Source organism: Dunckerocampus dactyliophorus, chromosome 12, assembly GCF_027744805.1.
Source record: "Dunckerocampus dactyliophorus isolate RoL2022-P2 chromosome 12, RoL_Ddac_1.1, whole genome shotgun sequence".
Taxonomy (NCBI): Eukaryota; Metazoa; Chordata; class Actinopteri; order Syngnathiformes; family Syngnathidae; genus Dunckerocampus; species Dunckerocampus dactyliophorus.
Window position 1 is genome coordinate 30,695,827 of NC_072830.1, and position 27,264 is coordinate 30,723,090.

The 27,264-nt window shown below is 41.9% G+C and overlaps 1 protein-coding gene across 1 annotated transcript; it reads left to right on the top strand.

The window, feature by feature from the left end:
- Window positions 1–2,858: 2,858 nt before the first annotated feature.
- On the top strand, window positions 2,859–27,129 carry hnf1ba (HNF1 homeobox Ba). Its single transcript, XM_054795206.1, has 10 exons — window positions 2,859–3,450; window positions 4,742–4,941; window positions 6,834–7,101; window positions 7,180–7,403; window positions 19,209–19,363; window positions 22,498–22,624; window positions 22,708–22,890; window positions 23,826–23,944; window positions 24,117–24,161; window positions 26,662–27,129. The coding sequence occupies exons 1-10, from the start codon at window positions 3,077–3,079 to the stop codon at window positions 26,680–26,682; spliced, it is 1,716 nt and encodes a 571-aa protein (XP_054651181.1). The 5' UTR covers window positions 2,859–3,076; the 3' UTR covers window positions 26,683–27,129.
- Window positions 27,130–27,264: the final 135 nt, after the last annotated feature.

Below are 27,264 nucleotides of genomic sequence, written 5' to 3' on the forward strand. Positions count from 1 at the left end.
AGAGAACATGTATAAAAGAAAAGATATTGGCGAGTCTTTGATGATGTGAAAAAACAAAATGACCCTGCTATAAAATCAATATGGTGCGATAATTAACATTCCTATTGGCCCGAAATGTGTCTCCACTCTCCAGGGCTCAGTAGTATGTGATCTGATGGACTTTTTCTTCTTCCTCAACATCATGGCCCATTTATCTCCACATGTTTAGATGTAAGGTGGCTAATTTAGCAGATAATTCACAACAAAGCATCAGAGCAGTATTACTAATCATCAACCACATTGATACTACAACCAAAGACCACTTATTTAGCCATTATTTGGATAGGGAAGTAGCTGTTCCTGTTTGTTTACCAATGTAAATGTGCTTGCAAATCGTCTGTAGAGGAATAGTCCTGTTAAACTAGTGGGCTGTTGTGGATAAACACACGTTGCCATGGCAACTGATACATCTTTTGTCCATTTCATGCTGGAAACTGAAAGCGGGTCTTTTGCAAAGATAATAATGCAGAATTCCATTCTGATGGTGCCTAACAGTGTAACCAAAATATTGCTCTGTAGCCAAAACCAAAAATCAAACATGTATTTTTCCCTTAGGAAAAAATGGAAAAAAGTATGAAAAAAAAACTTTATTAACTGCAAAAGCAGTGCTTGAAGTAACATTCATCACATATGACATGTAAAAAAAAATTCACCATGTTTAATAAATAAATAAATGTGCAAAGCTGAGTCTGAGCCATTCTGTTTCTGCTTTTATCAAGATGACAATGCTCAGTAACCCCTGCATGGCGGAGCTTAAAATGATGACCAAAATATTGCAGTATATTTCAGCAGTACACCACTGCACACTACAACCACAGTACTCAAACATGTATTATTAGTTGTAGACTTCCCTGACACTGTCAGTCAAAACGGGCGCTTTTGCATTGGATCCCATTGATGCAGATGTACCTAATGAGGTTTATTTACTGCACTAAGCCACCAGTTAACTGCCTTAATAACCTTTTAGGAGTTTGAGGGTGTATTCAACTCCACGTGGTCAATCTATTGGAGAAATGATGGCATTTTAAAGGGGAATCATTTCAACTCCTGCAGCATTTTTTTTACTATTTCAAAACAATAAATAAAACTTCCCTTAGTTACATTAGCTATAATATTGCATTTCTGCTTTCTAGACAGAACTAAAGACAAAATATGTGTGAGACACAATATTTGGGACTGTTTTTAGAAGTAAGACTAAAGAAGTACATTTAAAAATGCTGAGGATGTTCATTGTGTACAGACGATGAACAGGCAGTGATACATACAGTATACCGTATATACTGGGGTGTCACGAGATCTTGTATCATCTCATAACATCTCGCGAGATTAAAACGTTACAAGATTTCTCGTTCAGAAAAAAAAATGTCTCGTAGACACGAGAATAGACAATAGAACTATATAATAATATAGTAATAATTGAATCAATTAATTCATTCATCACACAATAAATTAAAATGGGCTTAATCATTTTGCCAGCCTCAATATATCGCCAAGTGCATGCATATCGATTTTCCTCGTCTCCCACCTCCATACAGGCAGGAAGAGGGTTCACTCTGTGCTTTGGTTTCAACATCTTGGCGCATTTCTTCCATAGAACCACAGCATGAACGGAGTGAGACCTTTTGTCAAGTCATACAGTCTCTTTGTCTGAGCGGGTGGAGGCGGGGCTACACACGGAGTGCAGAAGAGTGCAAAGTAGTAGAAATGAAATGAGCACATTGCAATATATTGTCTTTTTTTTTCCATTGCGCTTTTCTCAAAAATAATGTTAAAATCTCGGCTTGTCTCATAGGCCCAATTTCGTGCATCATCTCATCCTGTCAACTGAGTGTCCCGTGACCGTGACACCCCTACAGGTGCATCTTAATAAATTAAAATATGGTGCACAAAGAAGATTTGATTTCCGGAGCTCTATTCATACTAAGAGACCAATCATAGGCTGGAGATTTTTTTGCAGTTCGTTTGTAGTTTACAATATTGACCATTTGTCACTTTTTTCTTTCATTAGTTGTGAGCTATAATCATACCATTTATTATGACATGAATTCTTGAAATATTTCACCTGATTATAAGAGTTTCACTTGTTGAATTTGAACTACTAAAACACATCAACTTTTCAAAGATATTCATTCGGTGTATACTCGCACAGTGTAAGATGCCATTTATTTTGGTCCACACACAAAAATGTACATTTTGTTTCTAATTTTGATAAAAACAGTTGCCAACATGATGATAAGCAGTAATTAATGATCCCCCAGACAGATGAGTATAATTAACATTGTTGATCAGGGGTGTCATAAATGCATCCAGGAGCCATTTGTGGCCTGTGACACGTTGTAGGAATATAGATTTTTTTTTTTTTTTTACGAGCAAAAATTGGCAAAATAGAGCAAAACTGCACAATTTGAAGAGAAAAGGCTCAAATGTTGATATTAATAACTCATAAAACACAAAACTAGAATGTTTTTAAAACTTTTTACAAAACAAAATGCGTACAGTAAGCTATATAGCGTCATTTGGTTTTTCAGTATGCAGCACTCATTGGGAAAGGTTTATACACCTATACATCTGTTATATTCAGATTATTCAGAACAAGGCCCTGCCATGTATGTCGACGGTGGTGGTAGTGGGTCGCATCGCCGCCGCTGCTGCTGTTGGCCTTTCTTCCAACTCTTTATGGCACATATACAAGCCGGTCCAAAGTCCATGAAAGTTTTGCTGATAAGCGAAGCCAATAAAAGCAGCAGCAGTGCAGTGTAAACACACCTTGGCCCAGAGAGGGCCTTCTTGGGGCTGGATTTACATAAAGAGCCATCAGCCAGCCCACTCATTACCATCTTTTATATCTCCCAGCACTGGAGCAGCATCATGGCATAGTACGACTATCCTCCTCCCCTCCACTGGCCTCTAAAACAAGTGTCAGCACCACTCTGCTCCTCACCACACTGGACCTGCAGAGCCCAAACGGAACTTATTATTTTTCTACTTCCCCCCTGCGCCCCCTCCCCCTTCTCGTTAGGCCTATGCTGTGTTTTTAATGTTCTCCAAAATGGTCTCTAAGCTGACATCCCTGCAGCAGGAGCTCCTCAGCGCTCTGCTGGACTCCGGGGTCACCAGGGAGGTTCTGATCCAAGCGCTGGACGACATGGACCCTCACATCCCGGCAGCCGGCTTCGGGGTCAAACTGGAGAGCTTGCCCCTGTCGCCCTCGCACAAGGGCAGCGGAGCCGAGTGCGACTCAAAGCCCGTCTTCCACACGCTCACCAACGGCCACGGCAAGGCCAAGCTGTCCGGGGACGAGGGCTCCGAGGACGGCGACGACTACGATACGCCGCCCATCCTCAAGGAACTCCAGTCTCTCAACACGGAGGAGGCCGCCGAGCAGCGGGCCGAGGTGGAGCGCATGTTGGCGTGAGTTCTCTCTCTTGCACTTTGCTCTTCACTAAATTGACAAAATAATAATCAGATTCTATCTTTTTTTTCAATGCTAACATTTGTCTGCGCAAAATAAGACGTCTCTATTATTTTATTTTTGGTTGAATTTCTAAGCTATTGAAGAAGTCGTGATATTTAATATCTAGGTCACGGGCCTGATAGCCCACACGGTTTCGAACGAATTATCACTAATTATCCATACTTTATTTATTTGCTACATTGATTATAAAGTACAGAAAATAACATTACAAAAATTGAAATTAAAGAGGAAGTGTGTTAGAACTTCACGTTACTCATTTAGGACCAAAACAGCACGGCAATAATAACGTCAATAATCATTTTTAATAGACATTTTCCTTCTTTAAAAAAAAAATACTATTCGAGTGGTGGCAGTGGGGGTGTCTCGTCACCGGAAAGAATCCCCACAACTAAACCACGTGTAGCTGAGTTATTATTAATTTTATTCTATAAATCATCAACTGAAAGATACACAGTGTCGTGCGATTAGACTTGAATGGCGATCTGGTTATTCATTGTCAAAAGTTATAAACTAACATCTCCCACTTAAGCAGCACACTTCCATGCGGGCCTCCACATTCTCCAAAACAAACAGACGCGCGCCTGAGTCGCGAATATTAATTCACGGGAGCTTCTCCTGCTTGTTTTCTTATTTTTATTTTTGTTCAAAATTGACGAAAATGCGGCTGGTACAGGTGAGACGTTTTGGGCTGTTTTTCCCCTAAGTTTGTGTTCGTTCCATGATTTAACTTTTGTTCGTCTGAGTGACATTCGTGTTTTTCTTGCTTGATGACGTGTCACTCAAACCTTTCTGTAAATTCAGTGATTTAAAATATTAATTGCTTTGCCTTTGTGTGTCCTTAAAATGCTAGGTTTATTATTACTATTTTTAAACTAACATTAAGAAAAAGTGATACATTTTCCACCTGTCAAACTCGATTTATTACAAAAGTGCAAAATGTCTGTCAAGTACTGCATTTTTATGCTCTTTCCAAACAAATACTGTAAAGTCCAAAGTTTTCCAGCACTTGAACTCACCTGGGGAAATATTAGCAATATTCAAGTGGCTGCAGCTGTGATAAACACAAGTGTTTAGGCCTTATTTTCATGCAAACAGGCCACATGATTCATAGAAATACAACTTTTTATAATGTATGTGGGTGAAGAGTATATCCACCATGTTTAAAGATACACGTACTGTAGTTGATTCCATGTTGTGTTTTTCCACTTTTATCTCAAACTGGTACAGAGAGGATCCATGGCGGGCTGCCCGCATGATCAAAGGTTACATGCAGCAGCACAATATTCCCCAGAGGGAGGTGGTGGACATCACCGGGCTCAACCAGTCGCACCTCTCCCAGCACCTCAACAAGGGTACGCCCATGAAGACGCAAAAGAGAGCGGCCCTCTACACTTGGTATGTGCGCAAGCAGCGGGAGATCCTCAGACGTAAGTTGGCTTTTTAGTCATGTCTGCATGCATGCACACCTGCTATGAGAGCACGCAAAAGGCCCAATACGGCCCTAAAGCCCCAACCGTCCTTCAAGACTGTTACATTTCTCTAATATGGCTTGAAATATTACATCTTCCTTGGACTTTTTTTTTTATTTTTTATTTTTTTTACTTTTATTATAATTTTGTACTATTACGGTGCAAAAGTCTTGGCCACCACTAGCTTTGTTGACCTTTGTTGACCTACAGTGCACTACAGTGGCTACAATAAATATTATTATTTTTGTGACTTTTTGTTCATGAGATCAGCGGGCTTGGCATGCAGCATATCATACAATATCAGGACTAAGAAGCACTTCTTGAGGTGCAGCTTGAAATTTAATGGCATTTTGATTCAATGGAAGAGTCGCCCTTCTTCGAACCAGGAGGTAACCTACTTACTAGCAAACACAAACGTCAAATGAGGCCGGGGAAATCAGCTTATCATGCACTTTCGGAATTTGATATTTGATATTTCAGCGATATCTGCAGATTTGTTGAAATTTTATGCCTGATGTCTTCTTACTGAGTTCAGCGGGCTTAGTGAGCAGCATATCATCGCTATCGTGACTAAATAGTCTTTTTGCCATACACGTGTGCATATTTGATAACGTTTAGGGTCAATGGAATTAGCCCCCCCTCTATGAACCAAGAATAGCCTGACAACTAATAAACACAAATGTCCATTGTGATCTGGGCAAGCAGCTTCTCATGCACTATCCTGACTACTATAACGGTCTTACTTCTGTGACATCTGCAGATTTGTTGACACCTTGCATCGAATGTCTTCTGCCTGATTTAAGCAGGATGGCAATCAGCCTCTCATGCAATACCCTGATTACTACAATGCTTATCAGTCCCTCCAGGATTTTGCAGGCTTTTTTTTTGTTCTGGCCTAAAATGTCTGATTTTATAGCAGCTTTTTCAAAAAGTTGCAGTCAAAGTTGTGATGTTTTGAGTCATATTTTTTCAATAACATTGCATCAGCTTGTAATTTCTGAATTTGTTATTAGTGTTTGAAGTGTTCTTTGTAACCTTAACCCTGGAAAGCATGCGATTCTAGCAAATTTAATGATAATTAGTGATCTGTAGCGGTGATTTTTGTTGGTAAATGAGGGACAGTGAGAGGTTACCATTACACATTCACATCTGTGTCATTGTAAACAAGGAAGTGAGGACGTGGATGGGAGATGCAGGGACACATTTGATCGGTCAGACAGTTGACGTGCACGTTCGAGGGATAAATTATGACAACGATTGGACAAAATGTGCAGGAAAGCTGTGGAGATTGGACAAAGTTGCATATCTGCAAAATATTTGAAATAATGTCTTCTTCCGGAGTTCAGCAGGCTTGGCAAGCAGCATATCATGCACTGCTGTAACAAAATACTCTTATTTGCGTGACATTTCGAGATATGAAATTCTGAGTCAATGGAACAGTTACCCTCCTTCAAACCAAGAAGTAACCTGCTAACTAACAAACCCAAATGTCAGATGAGGTCGATGCAAGCAGCTTATCATGCACTTTTGAGACTAAATGCTCATTTCTGTGGCATGACTAGATTTAATGACATTTTGAGTCAAGAGAAAAGTCACCCTCCCTTCGAACCAGAAAGTAACCTGCTAACTAGCAAACAGAGGTCAATGCTTCTACTGAGTGGCACTGTTGTTGTATACGGTTACGATAGCTATCATAAAACAGTAAATCTAATGGTGGACTAAGACTTTTGCACAAGTCTAGTGTATTGTTTTGCTATTGTATTTTCTTAGACCGTGTTCCTTGACAACACAAACATTGCACAACTCTTTCCATAGTTGTAACAAACATGCTTTTTTTCCTATTTTTGCAGAGTTCAACCAGGCAGTTCAAGGTTCTGGCAGCAATATGACAGACAAAGGCAATCAGGATCCGGTGTTTTTTTTCCCAGAGTTCAACCCATCCGGTCAGGGCATGGGTCAGCCCGGCGATGAGGTCGGCAGCGAGCCCTCCTGCAAGAAAATGAGACGTAACCGTTTCAAATGGGGGCCTGCGTCGCAGCAGATCCTCTACCAGGCCTACGAGAGGCAGAAAAATCCCAGCAAAGAGGAGAGGGAGGCTCTGGTGGAGGAGTGCAACAGGTTGGTGAACTACCAGAGCACTCTTGGATCATGTGGGCTCTGTTATGTTTAATGAATTTTTCCCCACTTCTCCTCTAGAGCCGAATGTCTCCAGAGGGGCGTGTCGCCCTCCAAAGCCCAAGGACTGGGCTCCAACCTGGTCACAGAGGTGCGCGTGTACAACTGGTTTGCCAACCGACGCAAGGAGGAGGCCTTCCGGCAGAAGCTGGCCATGGACGCCTACAGTACTCCCACGCACAGCATCAACCCTCTGCTGTCCCACGGCTCGCCACATCACCCGCAGACCAGCACTTCACCACCAAGTAAGATCAAAACTAGCGTGTCACTTTGTGCTCAGCAAAAGTGCTGCTCAGTTCCATTTTTGTGCGTGTTGTGTGTTAATCTGTGTTAAATGGAAGTGCATCAAAAATATAAACCTGTCTGCAAATAAATACTCTTGTTTCCATAACATTGGCAGAATTTTCTACATTTTGAGCCTACTATCTTCTTATTCATTTTTTTCTGAGGCTAGAGAAGCACACAGCATATCATGCTCTATCTTGACGAAACACTTTTATTTCTCTGACATCTGCACATTAGTTGAAATGTTGCATGTAATGTCTTCTTTTTCATTTTACTTGAGTTTAGTGAGGCAAGCAGCATATCATGCACTATCATGACTAAATAATCTTGTTTCCCGGACATCTGCAGATTTGTCGAATTTTTGGGTCGACTGTCTTCATTTTTTCCGAGTTCAGTGAAGCAGACAGTATATCATGCACTATCAAAATACTGTCATTTCTGTGACATCTGGCGATTGGTTGAAATTTTGCATTTAATATCATCTTATTCATTTTACTTGAGTTTAGTGAGGCAAGCATCGTGTCATGCACTATCGTGACTAAATGATCTTGTTTCCGTCACATCTGCGGATTTGTTGAAATTTTGTGTCTAATATCTTCTTATTACATTTTCCTGAGTTCAGTGGAGCAAACAGCATATAATGCACTATCCTGACGAAATACTCTTATTTCTCTGACATCTGCACATTGGTTGAAATATTGCATTTAATGTCTTCTTATTCATTTTACTCGAGTTTAGTGAGGCAAGCAGCATATAATGCAGTATCACGACTAAATTCTTTTGTTTTTGTGACATCTGCAGATTTGTCGAATTTTTGGGTCCACTATCTTCTTATTTGTTTTTCTGGATTCAGTGAAGCAAACAGCATATCATGTGCTCTCTTGACAAAACACTGTTGAAACTTTGTATATAATATCTTCTTATTACATTTTCCTGAGTTCAGTGAAGCAGGTATCTTGATGAAATACTGGTTAATATTGGTTTACGTTTTGTCTTTTATTCATTCATATAACTGATGCAAGCACCTTATCATGCACTGTTATTCCTGTGACAGCAACATCAAAGCACGCCAGCATTTGCCCGTAAGATTTTTTTTGCACAACAACTGGTCACTTGTTGCTAGGCAGAACTCGTGATGACACAATCATTTACGCTTCCAAGCCCAATAAAAAACTTTCATGCGTAGATTTGAACATGGGTCAGCAGGCTATGCTGCCCCACAATGCAGGGAAAGGACAGTGACAGTAAGCAGGAAGACAAAAAGCGATAGCTCTTCTCTTGGGGCTCATTGCATGATGGCCAATTGGTCCACTTCCTGAAATCAAAGTTCCAAGAGAAGCTGCGGCAGGTATCAGCCAGAACGCACTCGGGGAGGCTGCGTTGATGCGATCAGGGACGCGTAGAAAGAGAGGACAAGTGATCAATGAGCGTGAGTGAGTGAGCTGAGCAAATGCCATTGTTATTCTGATCTTTGAAAACACACTGAGAACAATCCACATTGTACCTGCAATCTCCACTCCAAAGTCAGCATGGAGAAGCATGACACAAAGGGCGGCCATCCCGTGACAGGTTTTGGGTCAGGCCAGGGTCAGGGGATGGTTAAAGGAGGAGGAGGGGGTGGGGTTGAGCAGGGCTGGGCCAGGTTACCACCACATAACGCCCTTATTTCCGCATTTCCTCCTCCTGTGCCTGTTGCTAATGACTCCGTTCGGAGGCGTTGCCAAAACGAGGAAACTGCAGCGAGGTATTGCTGTGACCATTTCACCCCGACCTGGTGTTTGCATTGGGAGTAATTAGTGTTGACAGAGTCTACCTGGTGTCGTATACGACATAACAACAAAGCTGATAGGCCTCGCCGAGCTTTATCCTCCATGCCATCACTCACCCTCCATAAAAGTGGGATCGGTGAGGACGGCTCACGGCCTATTGTGTCCACCCGTGTCCGAACACGATGCGAGCTTTGTAGGGAAAACAAACTGTTTGCCTTGGCTTGCTCTTTTTACCTGATGATAAACCACTTGCGGATCGTCTGTTTGCTCGAGCTCTCTGTTGTTGCACCGCCGTCGCTCGGAACACCTGACCAGGCTATGACCTCCAGTTTGGAAGGACGGAAGGGTCTCAGCTGGCTGCTTACAAGGTGTTCTGCTGGCGTCCTGCCGACAGCATCAGCTGTTTTTCAGTGTCAGCCCAGGCTGGACAATAATACCCCGGCGGGGTGTCTCATTGCGTTGCTAGGGCACGGCCTGTATTATGCATGCTTAATGGACAATTAAAATCCTTTGGTACTACATCTCCCAGGCCTTTGATAAGGGGCTCCTCGGACTTCTACTCTCTATACCGCTCCTCGGCGGGGGTCCCCATTGTCTGCTGTATTAGAAGACTGCAGTGGTTGCAAACTAGGTTCATTTATCTCTGCTGGGCCCTTAAGGAGGGGACACTTTTTACATCCCCCCTTACCTTTATGGGCTGTAGTGTAGTAGCAGTGGCTGGTTGCAGACTTGGAGCAGCAGGAGCTGTCCACTGGGGTATTGGCTCTTTTTTGGCCAGACAGGACTGATGACCCTTTGCTCACCAATAGAAAGAGAGATGGAGAGATGCTAATTCCCCCTTTCTTGAGCCTCCATCGCCACTGTGGTACCTTTAGTCATACAAGAAAGGTCATCGCAGGGTCGGATAAAAGAATTCTGCTCTCACTTCGGCAGTTTGTATTGATTGTGAATTGCTCCGTGAAATAAGTGGATGACATGTGAATAGATAGTCAAACAGTGCGATGTACTCTAGTTGTGTCAGGAGGGACACCTGCACAATTGAATGCAAAATGATTGGCCTTTACAAACATAACACCTGCACAGAGCTTTACAAGGAATTTGTATTCTATTATTGTTATTATATTATTATTTAGGTATAGTTATGATAGAATTAATCCAGGATACTGTTTGGTCTTTTCTTGAATTCTGGATATTGGGGTAAAAAAAAAAAGCACACAAAATATTCTGGTTTAATTGAATGGCTCTCATATGAACATAATTGCAGCCTGTAAAATGATTTGCGTTGGAATTCATTACAGATGTGCTGCTTACAAAATACGCTCACTATTTCTGCTACACAGATAACCCTGACCAAGTACAGGAACTTTGGAAATCCAATAACAATTGTTACTTTTCATGTCCGCTGCCATCATCATTAGCGTGGGAAGTGCCTTGAACGCCGTCTGTTGTGCTTCTAATACAAACCAGCAAGAAGCTAGGTTATAGTTATGGGGTCAAATTGCTCCACGTGAATAAGTCGTTATTAAGTTAATTACATCGTGTGGTGTCCCATCGTCATGATAGTTATCACTGATACACTACTGCTCAAAAGTTTTAGAACACTGCAGTTTCTCTGGAGGAAAAACCTACATTTTTAAGTGTTAAGATGTTCATTCCCTTTTTAGTCAGCAGGTTTGAAGAATGTGTCACATACAGTATTGAATCCCATTGAAATGTGTACCTAATAAAGTGGCCATCCAGGCTATAGTCTGCCTTTGGACACATGCATTGAGAGTGCTGTGTGTCCTTATGATGCACACTGTCTCCAGCTAATTGTGTTGACTGAGGTTAATTAAGTCATCCATCTAGTTTAGGGCATCTCACAATGAGGTGTGAATCTCCACAAACACATTCATTTCACTTAAGCTCCCTCTCTGGCACCATAGCAACTTAACATTTGAAGAACAGCTGGATTTTCTAGCGTCAAAATGCAGCCAAACCGAGTGGGCGCAGTGTAAGCTTTCAGAATCCGCACGCTCGGATCCTGCAGCAGGGTGAGAGGGCGAGATCCGTGGGCAGCCCACCTGCTCTCAGTCACCTCAGGGCTAGTTACATTTACAAAAGATGGCCCGGCACTGCAAAAAGAGGACGGGGTACGTCCTGCAGAAACCCAGGAGGTCTGTCATATGCAGGCCCGCGACAATGAGGCCGGCCTGGGGTTGGGGAGGCAGGCTTTGATATTACATGGCTCACACAGGGAGCTGGAGGCCTTTAAGCTGCTCCACTCTCTCGCCACCACATCCCTCCTTAAAGTTTTCGTCCTCCCCCTGCTCTCCTTCTGCTCTTTGAACGACACTTTTTTTTTAAACCAAACCTCCAAATTTAAACTTCTAGTGTCTCCACTCACAGCCTTTAAACACATTTTAGAAGTTGTCCCAGCAGTTAGAATTATGACCAGAAAAACAAAACGGGGCCTGAATAGCATCCTTTTCTCCCTCTGATGCTTTAAGAGGTCAAGATAACTGCCGTTTTATGAGCACCCTTCCATTGTGTGGCCACGGGGGTCATGAGTCCAATGGAGTTCTTTATTGTCTTGCGGCTGTGTTTACAATGCCCGGCGGAGTGTTGCGGGGCCACGAGTATGTTGCGGAGACAATATGAAGTCGGGAGGGCCGGACAAAATGGAGGACGAATATAAATCAAGGTTAAATGGCTGGTTTGCCTCTAATTTGACGGTTGAAGATGCAGACTGTTTGTGTAGCTGTTTACTATGTGATTTTTTCCCCTTATATTCTAACATTGTATTCAAGTGCTCAAGTCATAGTAGCAGTTAAGCTAACATAAATGCAACTCACACACTCACTGGCTTCAGCGATGTCTTCTGTGAACTATATTTGTAACCAAACTGTATGCAACTTGTTCCAAATTACATTTTTTGGAACTAATAAATGTAATTTGGAGCTTTTTACAACTGCTTATGTGTTTTCTGCAGAGGCGCAGAAGCTTGAAAAAAATAAAGACAGGTGGTATTTTTACACCTGCTAAGGTAGCTTTCAGCGATGCTAAAGGCAAAAGTGAGTTAAGTTTGTGTCTACTACAGTAAGGTGCGCAAAAGAAAAGAAATGAGTCCAACAAATATAATTGCAATTGAAAATAGATATAAAATATATAATGTAGAAATATAATACTAAAATAAAAAGCAGATTTGATGATTGATATTAAATTAAAGTGTATTTATAACATGAAAATACATACAGTCAAACCTGTCTTAGCGGCCACCTGTATAGAACGGCCACCTGCCTATAGCGGCCACTGAAAAAAAAAATCCCCCGCAGAAAATTTGCGTGTTATGGACCCTGTGTATAGCGGTCACCTGTCTAATGCGGCCAGCGGCCACCCATTTTGTATCCCTTGGTCAATATCTGACCGCATATAGCGGCCAAAATACCGACTCAAGCAGAAGCTTCATGCACGAAAAAGATTTGTTTTTTAATCAATGAAGCCGTCGTGTGTAGACTTTAATTACTGAGTCGTAGCTCAGTCACAATCATTCATAAGATCCACACAAACTGTCAGTTGTTCGACATAAAAAAAAGCCGTCTTCTTTGGAGCTTGTTGCACACAGTGACACTGTTTTTTTTCCTGGTGGGAGACAATGTGCACTGGTCAATACTGTAATGCCCCTTGTTGTGGGGAAGGAGAGACTCACGTTGCCGATGCACTTTAATCGCTTTATTAACAGCGGAGAACACTGCAGGACTTTACATCCACGCCAACATCCACACACTTCCCAACTCTCTCGACACTCACAGCTAGCACTCAGCCTAGCTCTCCTTCTCGTGACATCGCGCCGTCACTTCCCGTCACTTCCTGATGAACTAAAGCTGTAATGACACTCTGCCGTATATACTGTATAGTAGCACAGCTTTGTTCTGTGGGTGGTGTAGAATAACAAGTCTAGTTGTTCTTTGCAACTTTTATCCGCAGTCCCACAGTGCCCTCTACTGGTCAACATGTAACAGTATTACATGTATTATATGTATCTGCAAAGACAACAAGCTTCTAATCACAGACATGTTAATATGTGCATGCACAAATTCAAAATGGCCGCCAACCTGTCTATAACGGCCACCTGCCTATAGTGGCCACTTTTGCCATTTCCCTTTAGTGGCCGCTATAGACAGGTTTGACTGTAGTTGGTTTGGAGGCAGAACTCACTGTAATTTGTTTAAAAAAAAATAGTAGGGCTACTTTGAAATGATCCACAAATCTTAGGTTGATTGTCATACTGCGTATTTCGAAGTTCCCAAAGTACCCCAGCGCTTAACACTCGCAATTACGAGTGCGCCTGAACGCCTCAGAGCACATGAAGAACGGAGCAGAAAGGAGACAGAGCATGAAGTTGTTGTCATTGCTCTGTGTGCATCATATGAACAAATAAGTACGTTTGATAATTAGTTTGTGCATTAAGAGTGTTTAACTTTGAAGATTTCATTCAAAAGGGCTGCGCGGTGGTCTAGTGGTTAGCACGTTGGCCAACACAATAACAGCTTGGAGATCGGGAAGACCTGGGTTCGATTCTTCCCTGGGCATTTCTGTGTGGAGTTTGCAAGTTCGTGTGGGTTTTCTCCGGGTACTACGGCTTCCTCCCACATTCCAAAAACATGCAGGTGAGGTTAATTGGTGACTCTAAATTGCCCATAGGTATGAATGTGATTGTTTGTCTATATGTGCCCTGCGATTGGCTGGCGACCAGTCCAGGGTGTACCCCGCCTGTCACCTGAAGTCAGCTGGGATAGGCTCCAGTGTGCCCCCGCAACCCTAATGAGGAAGAAGCGGTATAGAAAATGGATGGATGGTGTTCCAAACCTGCCACTGTGAGTGGGGATCCACCCAAAAATGAGTCTTTATCGTTGGTTGTGTGTATTATTGTACTTGGGATACTGCTTTATCGTGATTGTTTAACTTCCCCCTTCCGTTTGGTATTCGATCAATAAGCAGACTTAAACCCTAGTCATCATGAATGGAGGAAAAAAAGTGAAGCTCAATTCAACCCACTCATACGGAAGGATGACAACATCAAACTGGAATACAAGATATCTCTGATGACTTGTCTACAGTGCTCATGTCAAACTTTAGCAAAACGTGACCATGCCGAATGCACATTTTTGACCCGCAATTACTATAAAATGGATTAACCAGTTAATTATGTTCAATATTCCATGTTAATTAAGATAAAAAGGTGTATTTTTTTTAAGTGTGTAAGAGGAATGTCAAACGTCTGAAGGGGTACACCACTGTGGAAAGTTTGGGAACCATTGCCGTATTTGATTAAATCCATTTAGGTCAACTTTATGCCAAAGTAAGATCCTCACACAAAATTTCAGAAAAAGCATGATCAACACTCGAACAAATGTTTATTCTTATTATATATTGTGTCTGTGATTGGCTGGTGACCAGTCCAGGGTGTACCCCGCCTCTCGCCCAAAGTTAGCTGGGATAGGCTCCAGCATACCCGCAACCCTAGTGAGGATAAGCGGCATAGAAGATGGATGGATATGTGCTGTGTGCATATGGACTTCTTTGCCGGTGACCAGTCCAGAGCATACCCCGCCTCTCACCTGAAGTCAGCTGGGGTTCCAGCATACTCCCGTGACCCTTTTTTAAGCAACTCCTGTTTTTATCATTGTATGCCGGGCCAAGTTAAATGTTCTTGTATACGGCTGTAATCTGCCCACACCTGGCCAAACTGTGCACGCCAGTATGTAACAGGTATCGCACCTTGAGTGTCTGCTTCACAGGAATAGATAAACCACCTGAGGCTCTCCTTTTTCATCCACAAACATCCTGCTGCAGTTTCCAGCAGCGACACAAAATCAATGAGTCATTCAGTGTCAGCACCTCGCCTCGTTTCTTTATCGCCAACCCGTCCGCATGCGTCGATGCATCCCCGCTCGCCACGCTAGGGCGTTCCAGCTGTCTCACCTGGGTCATGGACAGGAAGATGGGAGATCTAGAGCGCAAACAAAACCCGTCTCTGCGACGGGCACAGTGTGCGTTGTGTGTGCGTGAGAGCACGGGATTAGAATGTGTTTGACATTGCTTGTAATTGTGTAATGTTTACTCTGGTGATATCAGAGGGGGCTTGCATCAGCAAACATGCATCTGATTGTCAGTGGTGTTGCTCAGGTAGGAGGGCTAGCATTCCTTTAAACCTCCAATAAGACAACGCAAGCAGTCTGGTCATGGTATTAAAACTCAGCACTGTCAATATGGGGACAATAATGTTGCTGGGAGTTTTTGGAAAGTGCATGTAATGGCGCACAGTGCGTGTCCTTGGCTGAGCTAAGCAGATAGCAGCAATGGACACAGGTCAATGTGTTTGCTTGCTCTGTCCTTCCTCACTCTGAGGCAAAGGACGAGCAGGTGAGCTGAGTGGATGACGACTGGAGAGCGACAATCTATAGTATAGGTTCTACAGCAGCATTTTGCAACCAGTACATTTTGGAAATAAGCTAGTCTACTACGGATGGATGGTCTCTTATGGACTTCGTAAAGCATAGACCCCCTCTAAGGTCAAACTAGTGCCCTATTTGAACTTTCTGGTTCACAGAGGACGCATGATGGTAGATGTTAAAAATGCCTACCTGTGGAAGTCTAATAGGCAAAAACAGACAATAAATTCCTCGGATTTGGACCTAAATCCAAAATGATGACTACCAAAATCGAATATTTTTTTTCCTCAGCTGAAAGCTAACATTAGCACATGATAACAATTCACGTTACATGAAGGGTACCCTTACAAAAGCTTTATCAATGTGTCATTTACTAGGTTGTTAACGATGTATAAAGAAGTCATTCAATTGCTATGAGCCTTATGGTGAACACTCAAGAGGAGCAGTGGCTTAAAATACCTAATACAGTCAAGCCTCGGTTTTCGTACGCCCCAGTTTTTGTATGATATGGGCTTAGCCTCAGTTTTTGTACACCGTTTCAGTTTTCGTACAGTATTGCACGTAACAAACTAGTCTGTTTGCCCTGTACTGTATCGGTGGAGTGCCCAAACAAAGCACCCTACGTGTTGCCGACTCACTGTCTGTGCATTTTTGTTTGTTGAGTGCGACTGCTAAATAACCTGCCATGGGACCGCCGAAAGTTGCAAGTACCAGCAATTTGATAAAAGAAGGTGAGAAACACTATTACATACAGGACTCCACATCAACAATCAGTTACATTCATTCATCAGTTAATATTAGTTTGTATTGTTTTCTATAACAACTATAATTATTCTCAATAAAATCTATGTTTTATTATTTTTAGATGTCTGGACCAGATTAAATGTATTTGCAGTATTTCTCATGTGAAAAATTGCCTCTGTTTTTGTACGTTTCAGTTTTTGCCGAACTTTTGGAACAACTTCATAACAAAAACCAAGGCATCGCAATACAGTCGACCCCTGTTCAGCTTTCGCACCCCCACAGATTTGCTGATTTCTTTTCTCTGCTTGTGTTTTTCTTAACGGTACCTCAAATAGATGATGGCGCTTTCTGCAGGGGAACAGATATGAAGCCAGCAGAGAGTGGTGTCTCACAAGGCAATTCCCTCAATACTTTCCAGCAGCAATTTTCTCCATTCACTGGGAGTATCAGAGCACTTTATAACTGTAAAGTGGTGCCCCGCAAGCAAAAAACAAAAATTTAAATTGAAATGATTATGAGATCCATAAGGAAAGTAAAGAAAAAGCTGGTTGAAGACCTTCAAAAGTGTACTGACGAGCTGAAAAGAACACTGGACACTGAAAGCTAGTAGGAGGTACAATGACAGCAATAGGAACTTGTATTGATACATTTTGAACATTCACATTTCCCAGTTTTATTGAATGTAGCACTAAATGCCGTATTTCAAGGATGTCCAAACATTTTCCACATTTCAAGATTCAAGAGTTTTATTGTCATATGCACAGTAAAACAGGTAGTTATGCTATGCAATGAAATTCTTGTTCTGTTCATTCTCCCAAAAAAAAGAAAGAAAACACACAAAATGAATAAGAACAAAAGAAACATTAATACCAATAAATTAAGCAACAACAACAGAAGAGACATGAATAGCAATAAATAAATAAATAAATAAATAAAGTGTTATGAGTGTGTGTGTGTGTTGCGTGCGGCGTGTGTGAGTGCTTCGTTGAGAAGCCTGATGGCCTGTGGGTAAAAGCTGTTTGCCAGCCTTGTGGTCCTGGACTTCAAACTCCTGTAGCATCTGCCTGATGGTAGGAGTGTGAAGAATGAGTGTTGTTGATGTGTGCTGTCCTTGATGAGGTTGTGTGTTCTTTGTAGGACTCTAGTTTTATAAATGTCTTGCAGTGAGGGCAGGGCTGCCCCAACAATGTTCTGTGAGGTCTTGATCACCCGCTGGAGTGCCTTCCTATCACGTGTTGTACAGTTACCGTACCAAACAGTGATGGAGGCGCTAAGGACACTTTCCATAGTGCATCTGGAGAAGCAACTAAGGATTTTGGTGGACATGCCAAATTTTTCGCAGTCTTCTCAGGAAGTACAGTCTCCTTTGGGACTTCTTCATAATTTGTTGGGTGTTGTGAGACCAGGTGAGGTCCTCGCTGATGTATGTGCCAAGGAACTTGAAGGTTTTCACCCTTTCCACCTCAGTCTCATCAATAAACAGGGGTCTATGTGGCTCCTTTTCCCCTGTTCTTGGGTCAATGATCATCGTCTTATCTGTATTGAGATGGAGATCGTTATCACGACACCAAGCTATGAGGTCCGCCACCTCTCTTCTGTATGATGTTTCAACACCACCAGTGATCAGGTCGATGACTGTAGTGTCATCCGCAAATTTAATGATGCTGGTGTTGTTCTAGGAGGCCACGCAATCATAGGTGAAGAGCGTGTAGAAGAGTGGACTCAGCACACACCCCTGTGGGGTCCCAGTGCTCACAATTCTTGAGCTGGATGTGCGATTGTGGACTCTGACTGACTGGGGCCTGCCTGTTGGAAAATTAAACACCCAGTTACAGAGGGAGGGTGACAGGCCAAGTGCGAGGAGCTTATCCGTGAGTTTGTGGGGATGTCCGTGGGGTACCGTGGTGAAATTAGTTTCGCGTCGGACGTTGGACATTCGGCTCCGTAGCTACAGCGGCAGTTCCCCCTCACTGTACCCGGACTGCTGTGTCATGGTGCGGGGAGCTCTCACTGGAAGCGCTGCTCTAACCGCTGTTTGTTCATACTAGGGTCCGTCAATAAATTTCTATTGAGTTGAAGAGAGTTTGTTAAAAAAAAGTCATATATTGTAAATCACACCACACATTGATCTATAACCATGTCAAATGATTAGTCCTACCCTAAATGTATTGTGCACGCCCATTTTTTCCAATTTGATCTCTTATTGGATGGACTTTTATTGGATCTTTTATTGGGTTACGGACCTGACTCACAGAGGTTTGTTACAAAAGCCAAACTATACTTTTGGTCATGCTGTGGAATAAAAAAGTACATTCGGCAATACTTTGCTTGCATTATTTTTAATGCTTTGAAGACCTATTTTCATAACCATATTCAATTCCACAAATTCATGTTTGTAACAAAACCTTATTATTGTAAAAAAGAATTTAATTTTACATCGCTACTGGATGGGATCGGATTGGAAGCCAAAAAATGTGGATTGGGACATCCTTATAGTGTAATATCTAATGTATATCTCATTAATAATCAATTAATTTACCGAGGGTGAATAAAAAGAAGCTGGAAGCCACACTTTGGACACCCCTGCCTTAGTTAGTTAGCCAGAATGCAATTGTCAAGACAATGCATTAAAACTTGTATTGTCATACAGTAGAAATCATTACTGCTATTCCAAGTGCTATTTTAGGGACGTCAAGGGTACCGATAATATCCTGATAATGTGAAACTTTTATGAAAAAGCGTCAAACAATGCCAATGCATGTGCTGTCACGGCGGTCCATGGCATCTGTCGCTAACATTGTCTCCTTGTGTGTGTCAGTGCGATACAGCCAGGGTCCCGGCGAAGTCACATCCTCCACCAGCATCAGCCATCACGTCAGCAGCGCCATGGCCACCACCCAGTCGGCGCTCCAGGAGGTTTCTCCGGGAGGACTGGACCCTAACCACAGTCTGCTGTCACCTGACGCCAAGATGGTGAGCGAGCACACCTGGGGGGGCCCCCGTCACCCTCAGATTAGATAAGAGCAGCCCTGCATTTAGCGTAAGCCTCCTCTCCCATGGAGACAACAATTAGCACATTGTGGATCTGGAGACTGTGCTGGCCTGTAGCGTGCACCGTGGCAGTGACAGCGGGCGTGCACGTCCTTTGGGCCAACAAAGAAACATTCTCTTCTTATTGATTAAACGCCAAGTGGAGCGCTGCCAGATAAATGACGCATACATTTGATTATGTTTTTTTTTTTTGTTTCTCCCCACTGCCCTGGTCTAATATTTGGTTTGTGACAAGGAATCTCGTGTGCAGCGTTGGGAAGGTGGTGCAACAGTACTTTCCATATGATGAGTCACAGCACTGAGGCACTTTGAAGACATGCAACACAACCCTAGACAACTATTTGACTGTTTACAAAGTTCCTTCCATTTTTTCTTTTAATTGCCACCAAAATATTTAACCATTTATCATCCAAGAGTAGTAGGACCGCCGTGAAAAGGACAAAAATGACACTGCAGATTTAAATTTTTAATTTTAGTATGTTTTATTTTTTTAACGCCCTCTTCTTCCATATCAGTGTTTTACTTAGTGTGAGTGTTAGCCAGGGACCAGTCCTAAATGGACTAAGTCAACATCTACACTTACTGTCCACAACACTAGGTACACCTGCACAGCACATGTAATGAGGCCCACTGTAATTTATACCCTGTCAACAAGATAAACAATATTATTATACATATACTGTATACATATATATATACTGTATATTTTTTATATGTAATGCTATTTATTGATTAATTCATAGGGATTTATATATATATATATATATATACAGTCAAACCTGTCTTAGTGTCTTAGCAGCCACCTTTATAGAACGGCCACCTGCCTATAGCAGCCGCGGAAAAATCCCCCGCAGCAAATTTACATGTTATAGACCCTGTGTATAGCAGTCACCTGTCCAACGCGGCCAGCAGCCACCCATTTTGTCTCCCTTGGTCAATATCTGACTGCATATAGCGGCCAAATTACCAACTCAAGTAAAAGCTTCATGCACGAAAAAGTTTTGTTTTTCAATCAATGAAGCCGTCATGTGTAGACTTTAATTACTGAGTCCTAGCTCAGTCACAATCATTCACAAGATCCACACAAACTGTCAGTTGTTCCACATAAAAAAGCCGTCTTCTTTTGAGCTTGCTATTTCCTGGTCAAACATGTAACTTTAAGAGCATTTGCACCAAAACATTACCGCAAAGTAGGCTGGGAACAGGACGTGCTCCCAGCGACGCTACAATAAAAAAAAACATACGCTAGCATGCATGCGGCAGCGGGAGCAAAACTGAGTTCGGTTGTACTTAATTGAAGTATTTTAGAATGTACTCACATTATTTTTGATCAATCCTCATCCACAAATCCATCAAAGTCCTCATCTTCTGTATTCGACACAAACAAAGCCGTCTTCTTTTCCGTTCGCTACTAGTCTGTTAACTTGTCAGTGTTATTCAGCTCCGAAGCAAAGAAGGAAACTTCTCCTGTTGCTTCTGCCAACTTTATTTATTGAACACGGCCATCAGACAGCAGCTCAGAACACACACACATCTCTCAGCATCGTCTCTCCTTCCTGCTTGATTGATTGATTACATATTCCTTAATTTTTCAGTGACTACCGTAAATTCTGGACTTAATTGGAATATAAGGTGCACCCACCAAATTTAAAAAGAAATAAACATTTTGGGCATATATATATATAAGCCCCACATGTCTATAAGTCGCAGGTCCATATTTACACAGAAAGACACACTATAAACCTTGCAATCCTACCGACACTCGGTGTTCCTAGCATCACTCTTTAGTTCCGATGAGTTCCACGTGAGACGCTTTTTTTCATCTGAGTTGGATCTAAACACGATCGCTGCATAAGACTTCAAAACGTGACATTAACATCCACTTCACTACTTCCTGAATCTTTTCTCTAAGCATCATAGGAACTGTCATTCTGCTAGCCATAAATTAGTCGCATCGCGCGGGATAGGTTCCCAAAATAGCCCGCAATAAGTGAAATCCAAGAAGTAGCCAGATATATTTTTTTACAATTATTTTATATGTTTTAAGGCTGTAAACCCCCTCCCCGTACACTTTATACACTTTTCTCAGACAGGCATGAACATTTTCTCTTGTTCTCTTGTTTCTCAAAGTTCAAATTTTGTTTGAATTTTAATGATCAACCTGTGAGGTTGGACACAAGAAATTATTAAGTGATTCACATGAATTTCACTCCTGTGACCGTGCCTCTTTGTCCTGGCGCAGTTCCGCTGTACTGTAGCGTTTTTGTTTGCTTGTTAAAACATATTGTTCCTGTTGGTGTTTCACTCCTTTTTGTTGTCCTCCACGAACCGAAGATTAGTTTACAGTATTCCGTAATGGTGCCCTACACCCGCGTAACTTCTGCCTTCCTTCATCATGTCCAGAAGTCCAACTTTTTGTGTGATGGCTGGCTTCCTCTGCCTTTTGGGTGCAGAACGTTCCGTCGACATTGTGGGTTTTGTTGAGGAGAAAACTTTCAGCCATACAGCATTCAGAATCCCACGCGGTTAGCTTCATCTGTTTCTTCTGTTGTTTACAGTATTGTGGGTTAGCAAGCAGCTCACCCGGTTAGGTAGTTTGCAGCCATGACCACAACAAGAGACGGCACGAAGGAGATTGATTGACAGTGGTCTACAGCCAGTCAGGACACAGAAGACAATGGGCACTACAGACAGAAGAGAGAGACTAGAGAGACACCACCGCTGCTAAAGCACAGAACTACAGCACTCAACTTCCCACAATGCAATTCTTCTTAAAGGTCCAGGCTCTGCCTGTAACAGCTGAAAAAAAAAAAAAGTACTAAAATTGCACTAAAAAAATCCACGAAACAGCGAGTCCATGAAAGGTGAACCCCGATGCAGTGAGGGAACGTTGTACATAAATGTGAATGACAAGATTTAGGAATATCTATAAAGATGATTAGTTTATATAAAGGTTAAAATGTGAATTGTTTCAAGGTGTGCCTATTGTTGCGGGTCAGTGCATGCCAGGCTGTTGTTAGTAAAAAGACATGAATTCCTAGCATATCTTGTTCCAGATCTCAGGTTCGGGCGGAGGCTTACCCCCAGTGAGCACGCTGACCAACATCCACAGTTCCCATCACAGCCACCAGCAGACACAGAACCTCATCATGCCTCTTTCTGGAGTCATGGCCATCGCACAGAGTATGTTATCCTGACCACAAGCAGTGTTAACCAACATATTGTGTGTCTTCTCCTTGTGTGACCGCATGACGCTTCGCCGCCAGGTTTAAACACGTCTCAGTCTCAGACGGTGCCAGTGATAAACAGCGTGGCGGGCAGCCTGGCGGCGCTGCAACCCGTCCAGTTCTCCCAGCAGTTGCACAGCCCGCACCAGCAGAGCCTAATGCAGCAGTCGCCCAGTCACATGAGCCAGCAGCCCTTCATGGCCACCGTCACACACTCGCACAGTCAGTATCAACAAAAATGCCATATTATGCATATCCTTGTCAATGAATAGGGTCTATTTAGGTACAAGCTACTCTATATGGGTCTAATTATTGGACTCTGGGCCAAAAAAGCTTCCGTTAATCTGCATTTTGTTGCAAAATTTTCTAACCCGGCCCTCTTATGTTGTAGTTATTATTATTCCATCTAAAACTCTCACTGGCATTGGATAGTAGTGGCAGATAAACCCTGAAAAAAAGCATTGGGACACAGTATCGGGCCGTTATGTGACGTGTTGTGGACTCATATGGGCAGGCAAACTGCTTAGATATGCCACTAATAACGAATCACCAATCAGAGGGGAAAGAACAGGAAGATGTCAAAATAAAACAAAACAAAAATACTTGACCAGAACAGAAAGTGACACATTATACCAAAAGTTATTTTAAAATATTTTTTAGTATAGTAAAATATTGTAAAAATATGTAGTATATTTTCGGGTTTTTTCCAATAATTTCGTGGTATTTATTATATAAATGATGGTTAGTTAATATATAATAATATAATATATAATCATATATTTAATAATATAAACAAAAATAACAAGCTCCAAAATATTGAATTTTTTTCTACAATACTGAAAAATATTAAATATCAACTAAATAGTTTAACAAAATATTACAATTAAAATAATACGTTGTAGAGAAACACATACAAAAGTAATAAAAAATATATTTTTAATGTATTTAAATTTCACAAAATAATAATAATAATAATAATAATAATAATAATAATTAAAGCAAGTGTCAGAGATCACTGATGCCGTTGATGATTGAGAGTCAAAAGGACTTTCGCAGACTGTACCCCTTATTGATGAGACAGATAAAGGTGTGACCCAATACTTCTGTCCATGTCCAAAAACCCACTCATTCATCTCACATGTGCCTGTCCTCCCCAGTGTACCCTCACAAGCAGGAGCCTCCTCAATATTCCCACCCGTCGCGCTTCCCCTCGGCCATGGTGGTGACAGACGCCAACAGCATCAGCACACTCAGCTCCATGTCCTCCAGCAAGTCGGTGAGTCCCTCTTACACATCCCTCTGTCCAGCTCCTCCTCACGCTCCCCTACACCTCACGACGCTGGTATTTGCACGCCGCACACGGGATCGGCAGGAAGTAGACGGCACCAAGAGAGCTTTGTGTGTGTTATGATGTGGTGTGTTGACTTGTGTAATTCCTGTCACATTAGGACGCTCCAGTAAACAAGATGGTGCAACTCGGGAGTCTCTCCTGGGTAAATACTGTTTTATTAGTCGACTTTGTCACCCCTCAAGAAATGCACTCAATATGGGGCAAAAGGATAGATGGCACACTCCTCCATCCTTCCATTTCTTCTCCAATCCCTCGCTCGCTCCTTCAAGCTGAACGTGCCGTCATTGATGCCGCCCCCTTTCCAGCAGGAAATGAGCCTCGCTATTCTAATCAAACTTCTCAAGCTCGGTGGAGATTTCACTTTCTGGCAGATGAGCACAGCCAGCCAGCCAGCCAGGGAGCAAGTGATACTGGTGGTGATACTAGTGGTGGTGGGGGTGCTGCAACTTTCTGCCTCTTCTTCTTCTTTTTGATTGCACTGCTTCCTCTTTCCGACTTTGCCGATCACTCTTGCCTGAAACGTCATCATCAGCGGTGTGTTCACACGCTCAATTTCCCACACTGAGGCCCACGGCATGAGTGATGGGAGCATCCCTGTGGGCGAGTGGGTGTTTAAGTGAGATGGAAGTGTTCAACAGGAACAGCTCATTTTTATCCGTTATTCCATGTAGATTACGCTGACATTGATGTACAATATGCAAGTCTTCCCATTATCTTATCTTATATTAAATTTATATATATATATATATATATTAACATTACATATCATTACATTACATTACATATCGTTACATTACATTACATTATATTATATTATAAATAATAAATAGATTTATTATTATACATATTTTATCATAAATACTATATTAATAATATATTATAAATACATTTCCATTCACATATGCACACTGCAGGTAAAATATTTAAAATTTAATTTCCACTAAAAAAAGAAATACAATGGAAAAAAAATACATTGACATGTACATTATAAACTGCAGTTTTTATAGTATTTTAATCGTATTTTTACAATTTTTTTTAAGTCTAAAAAAATGTCATTCCATTGCCATATGCATGCTGCAGATAAAATATTAAAAATAAAATCCCCTTCAAAAACGCAATCCATTGACGTGTACACAGTACAATTTAAATATGTAGAATTTAAAAAATTTTAAAAAGAGAGAATAAAACTTAAAAATACATTCAAAAAATGTTTTTAAATCCTCGAACATACAGTATGCACACGCTATAGTAAAATATATTTTTTAAACATATTTTTTAAAAAGCCATTGATGTATATTATTACAGTTGGGGTGTCACAATATGGCATGAGATTAAAACGTGACAAGATTTCTCTCAGGAAGGGGTTTGTCACGACGGGGGTTGCTGCTGTCGGAGACTTGACCCCCGGTATGCAGAGACGAGGCGGCAAAGTGCATAAATAAAAATAATTTTATTTGCACAAGGCAACAGGAACAAAACCAAAAGTGACAAAGGAAAAACAATTCAAAAGTAATTGATATGGTAAGTCTAGGTGACAGCACTGGCAGAGCAACGAGGTTCATCAACCATGACATAAACAACTAACCAGCGCCGCATATACGATGGCGCTGGCCTTTTAACCGCCGCTAATACAAATTGTCCGCAGCTGTGCGGACACCAGGCATGAAGCGGCTGTAACTTCCACCACACCGGAACTACACCTCGCCAAAATAAGGGCGCAGGACAGGAAACACTCGCTCCTGTCCTGCGAAACATGACAGGGTTCACTCTGTGCACCCGTTTCAGCACTTTCTATAGAACAATGGAATGAATGGAGTGAGCCCTTTTGTCATACACACAGAGTGCAGAAGAGTGTAAGGTAGTAGAAATTATATTAGCAGATTGCAATATATCCTCTTTTTTTTTTTCATTGTACTTTTCTGAAAAGTAAAAATCTCGTCTCGTTCCTGTAGGCCCAATCCCGTGTATCGTCTCATGGCACCCCTAATGTATACACTAGTACGTAATGTACACATACTAGCATGTATGAACAGAACAACTGAACAAAATCAGCCACAAAGTTGGTAAAGTCCTAGTATTCTGGTGTTGTATTACAAAGTGATGGCGGTGATGGGGTAGTGTGAGTGAGCCCTTCAAAATAAAAAAACATCAAAATAATGAATATGAGATGGTATTGTAAGGGAAACTGCAATGTGCTTCCTACGTTACAGCACTACGTGGCATCGTTACATTTATTGAAGCAACAATTAGTTCACCAGGGCCCTCCCAGGTATTTCCTTATCAGGCGCAGCGTTCTTCCCAGCTTTTTTTTTTTTTTTACAACACTCCCTGTTTGCCCAGCAAGCCTCCATTCTGCCTGCCGCGCTCACCTTTCCGCGTCTCCATAATGAGTCGGGTCTCGGCCCCAGGTCACCCTTTTTTATCAGGTGTTTGCGGGGCCGCGGCGCCGGAGGTCAGCTGCAGAAATAAATTCCACAAACAATCTTTGAGGAGAGGGGCGAGGAATTTATTTGGGCAGGTGTGTCGCGGCGAGGGCTGTTTGCGTAGGTTTTGTGTGTCAGGAAGTGTCACATGATCAAACTGCTTTTATTGTTTTATGTAACTGTGCCCTACTTTTTTTTCTTTCTTTCTCTTTTTTCCAGTGTCCCCTTCAAGCTTGGTGAGCGCGAGTACACCTGACCTCCTCGCTGCCCGGCAACCGGAGTGCATTTTTTCCACCCTCCTCGTCCTCCTCCCAGTGTAACCATGGTAAATGTTAACATGGATGATGAAGTCAGTGGACAAACAAGAGGAGCAACAGGGTCACACGATCAAGCTGGATGGATGATTTTCAACACAGTATTTCCTTGGTGACCCCTTTTTGCAAAGGAACAAACAAACAAAAAAAAAACATTTGAAAGCGGAAGTCTTTGAACTGTGCGACAATCCCGACAAATATGATCTCGCGGGTGATTGCCTTCTTCTCCACAAAGTCTTCCGTGTTTGTCTTTGGCGCTGACAAGACGAATGCCTGCGAGGTGTTTTTTTTTTTTCTTGTGTGCATACTGTGATATATTTTTTGACAATCTTGAGAGGACTATGCAAAGTTGTGCAAGACTATAAATAATGAATATACTGTGTATATATATATATATATATATATATATATATATATATATATATATATATATATATATATATATATATATATATATATATATATAACAACAAGGCAGTTGTGCTTTAAGATGCCTGCAGACAAAAAA

Bases quoted from the DNA above. Each gene is read 5' to 3' on its own strand.
- hnf1ba (XM_054795206.1), top strand. From the start codon at position 3,077: ATGTTCTCCAAAATGGTCTCTAAGCTGACATCCCTGCAGCAGGAGCTC. The intron at 22,891-23,825 runs GTCAGTATCAAC...TGTCCTCCCCAG, and splicing joins CACCGTCACACACTCGCACA to TGTACCCTCACAAGCAGGAG. The intron at 24,162-26,661 runs GTAAATACTGTT...TCTTTTTTCCAG, and splicing joins AACTCGGGAGTCTCTCCTGG to TGTCCCCTTCAAGCTTGGTG.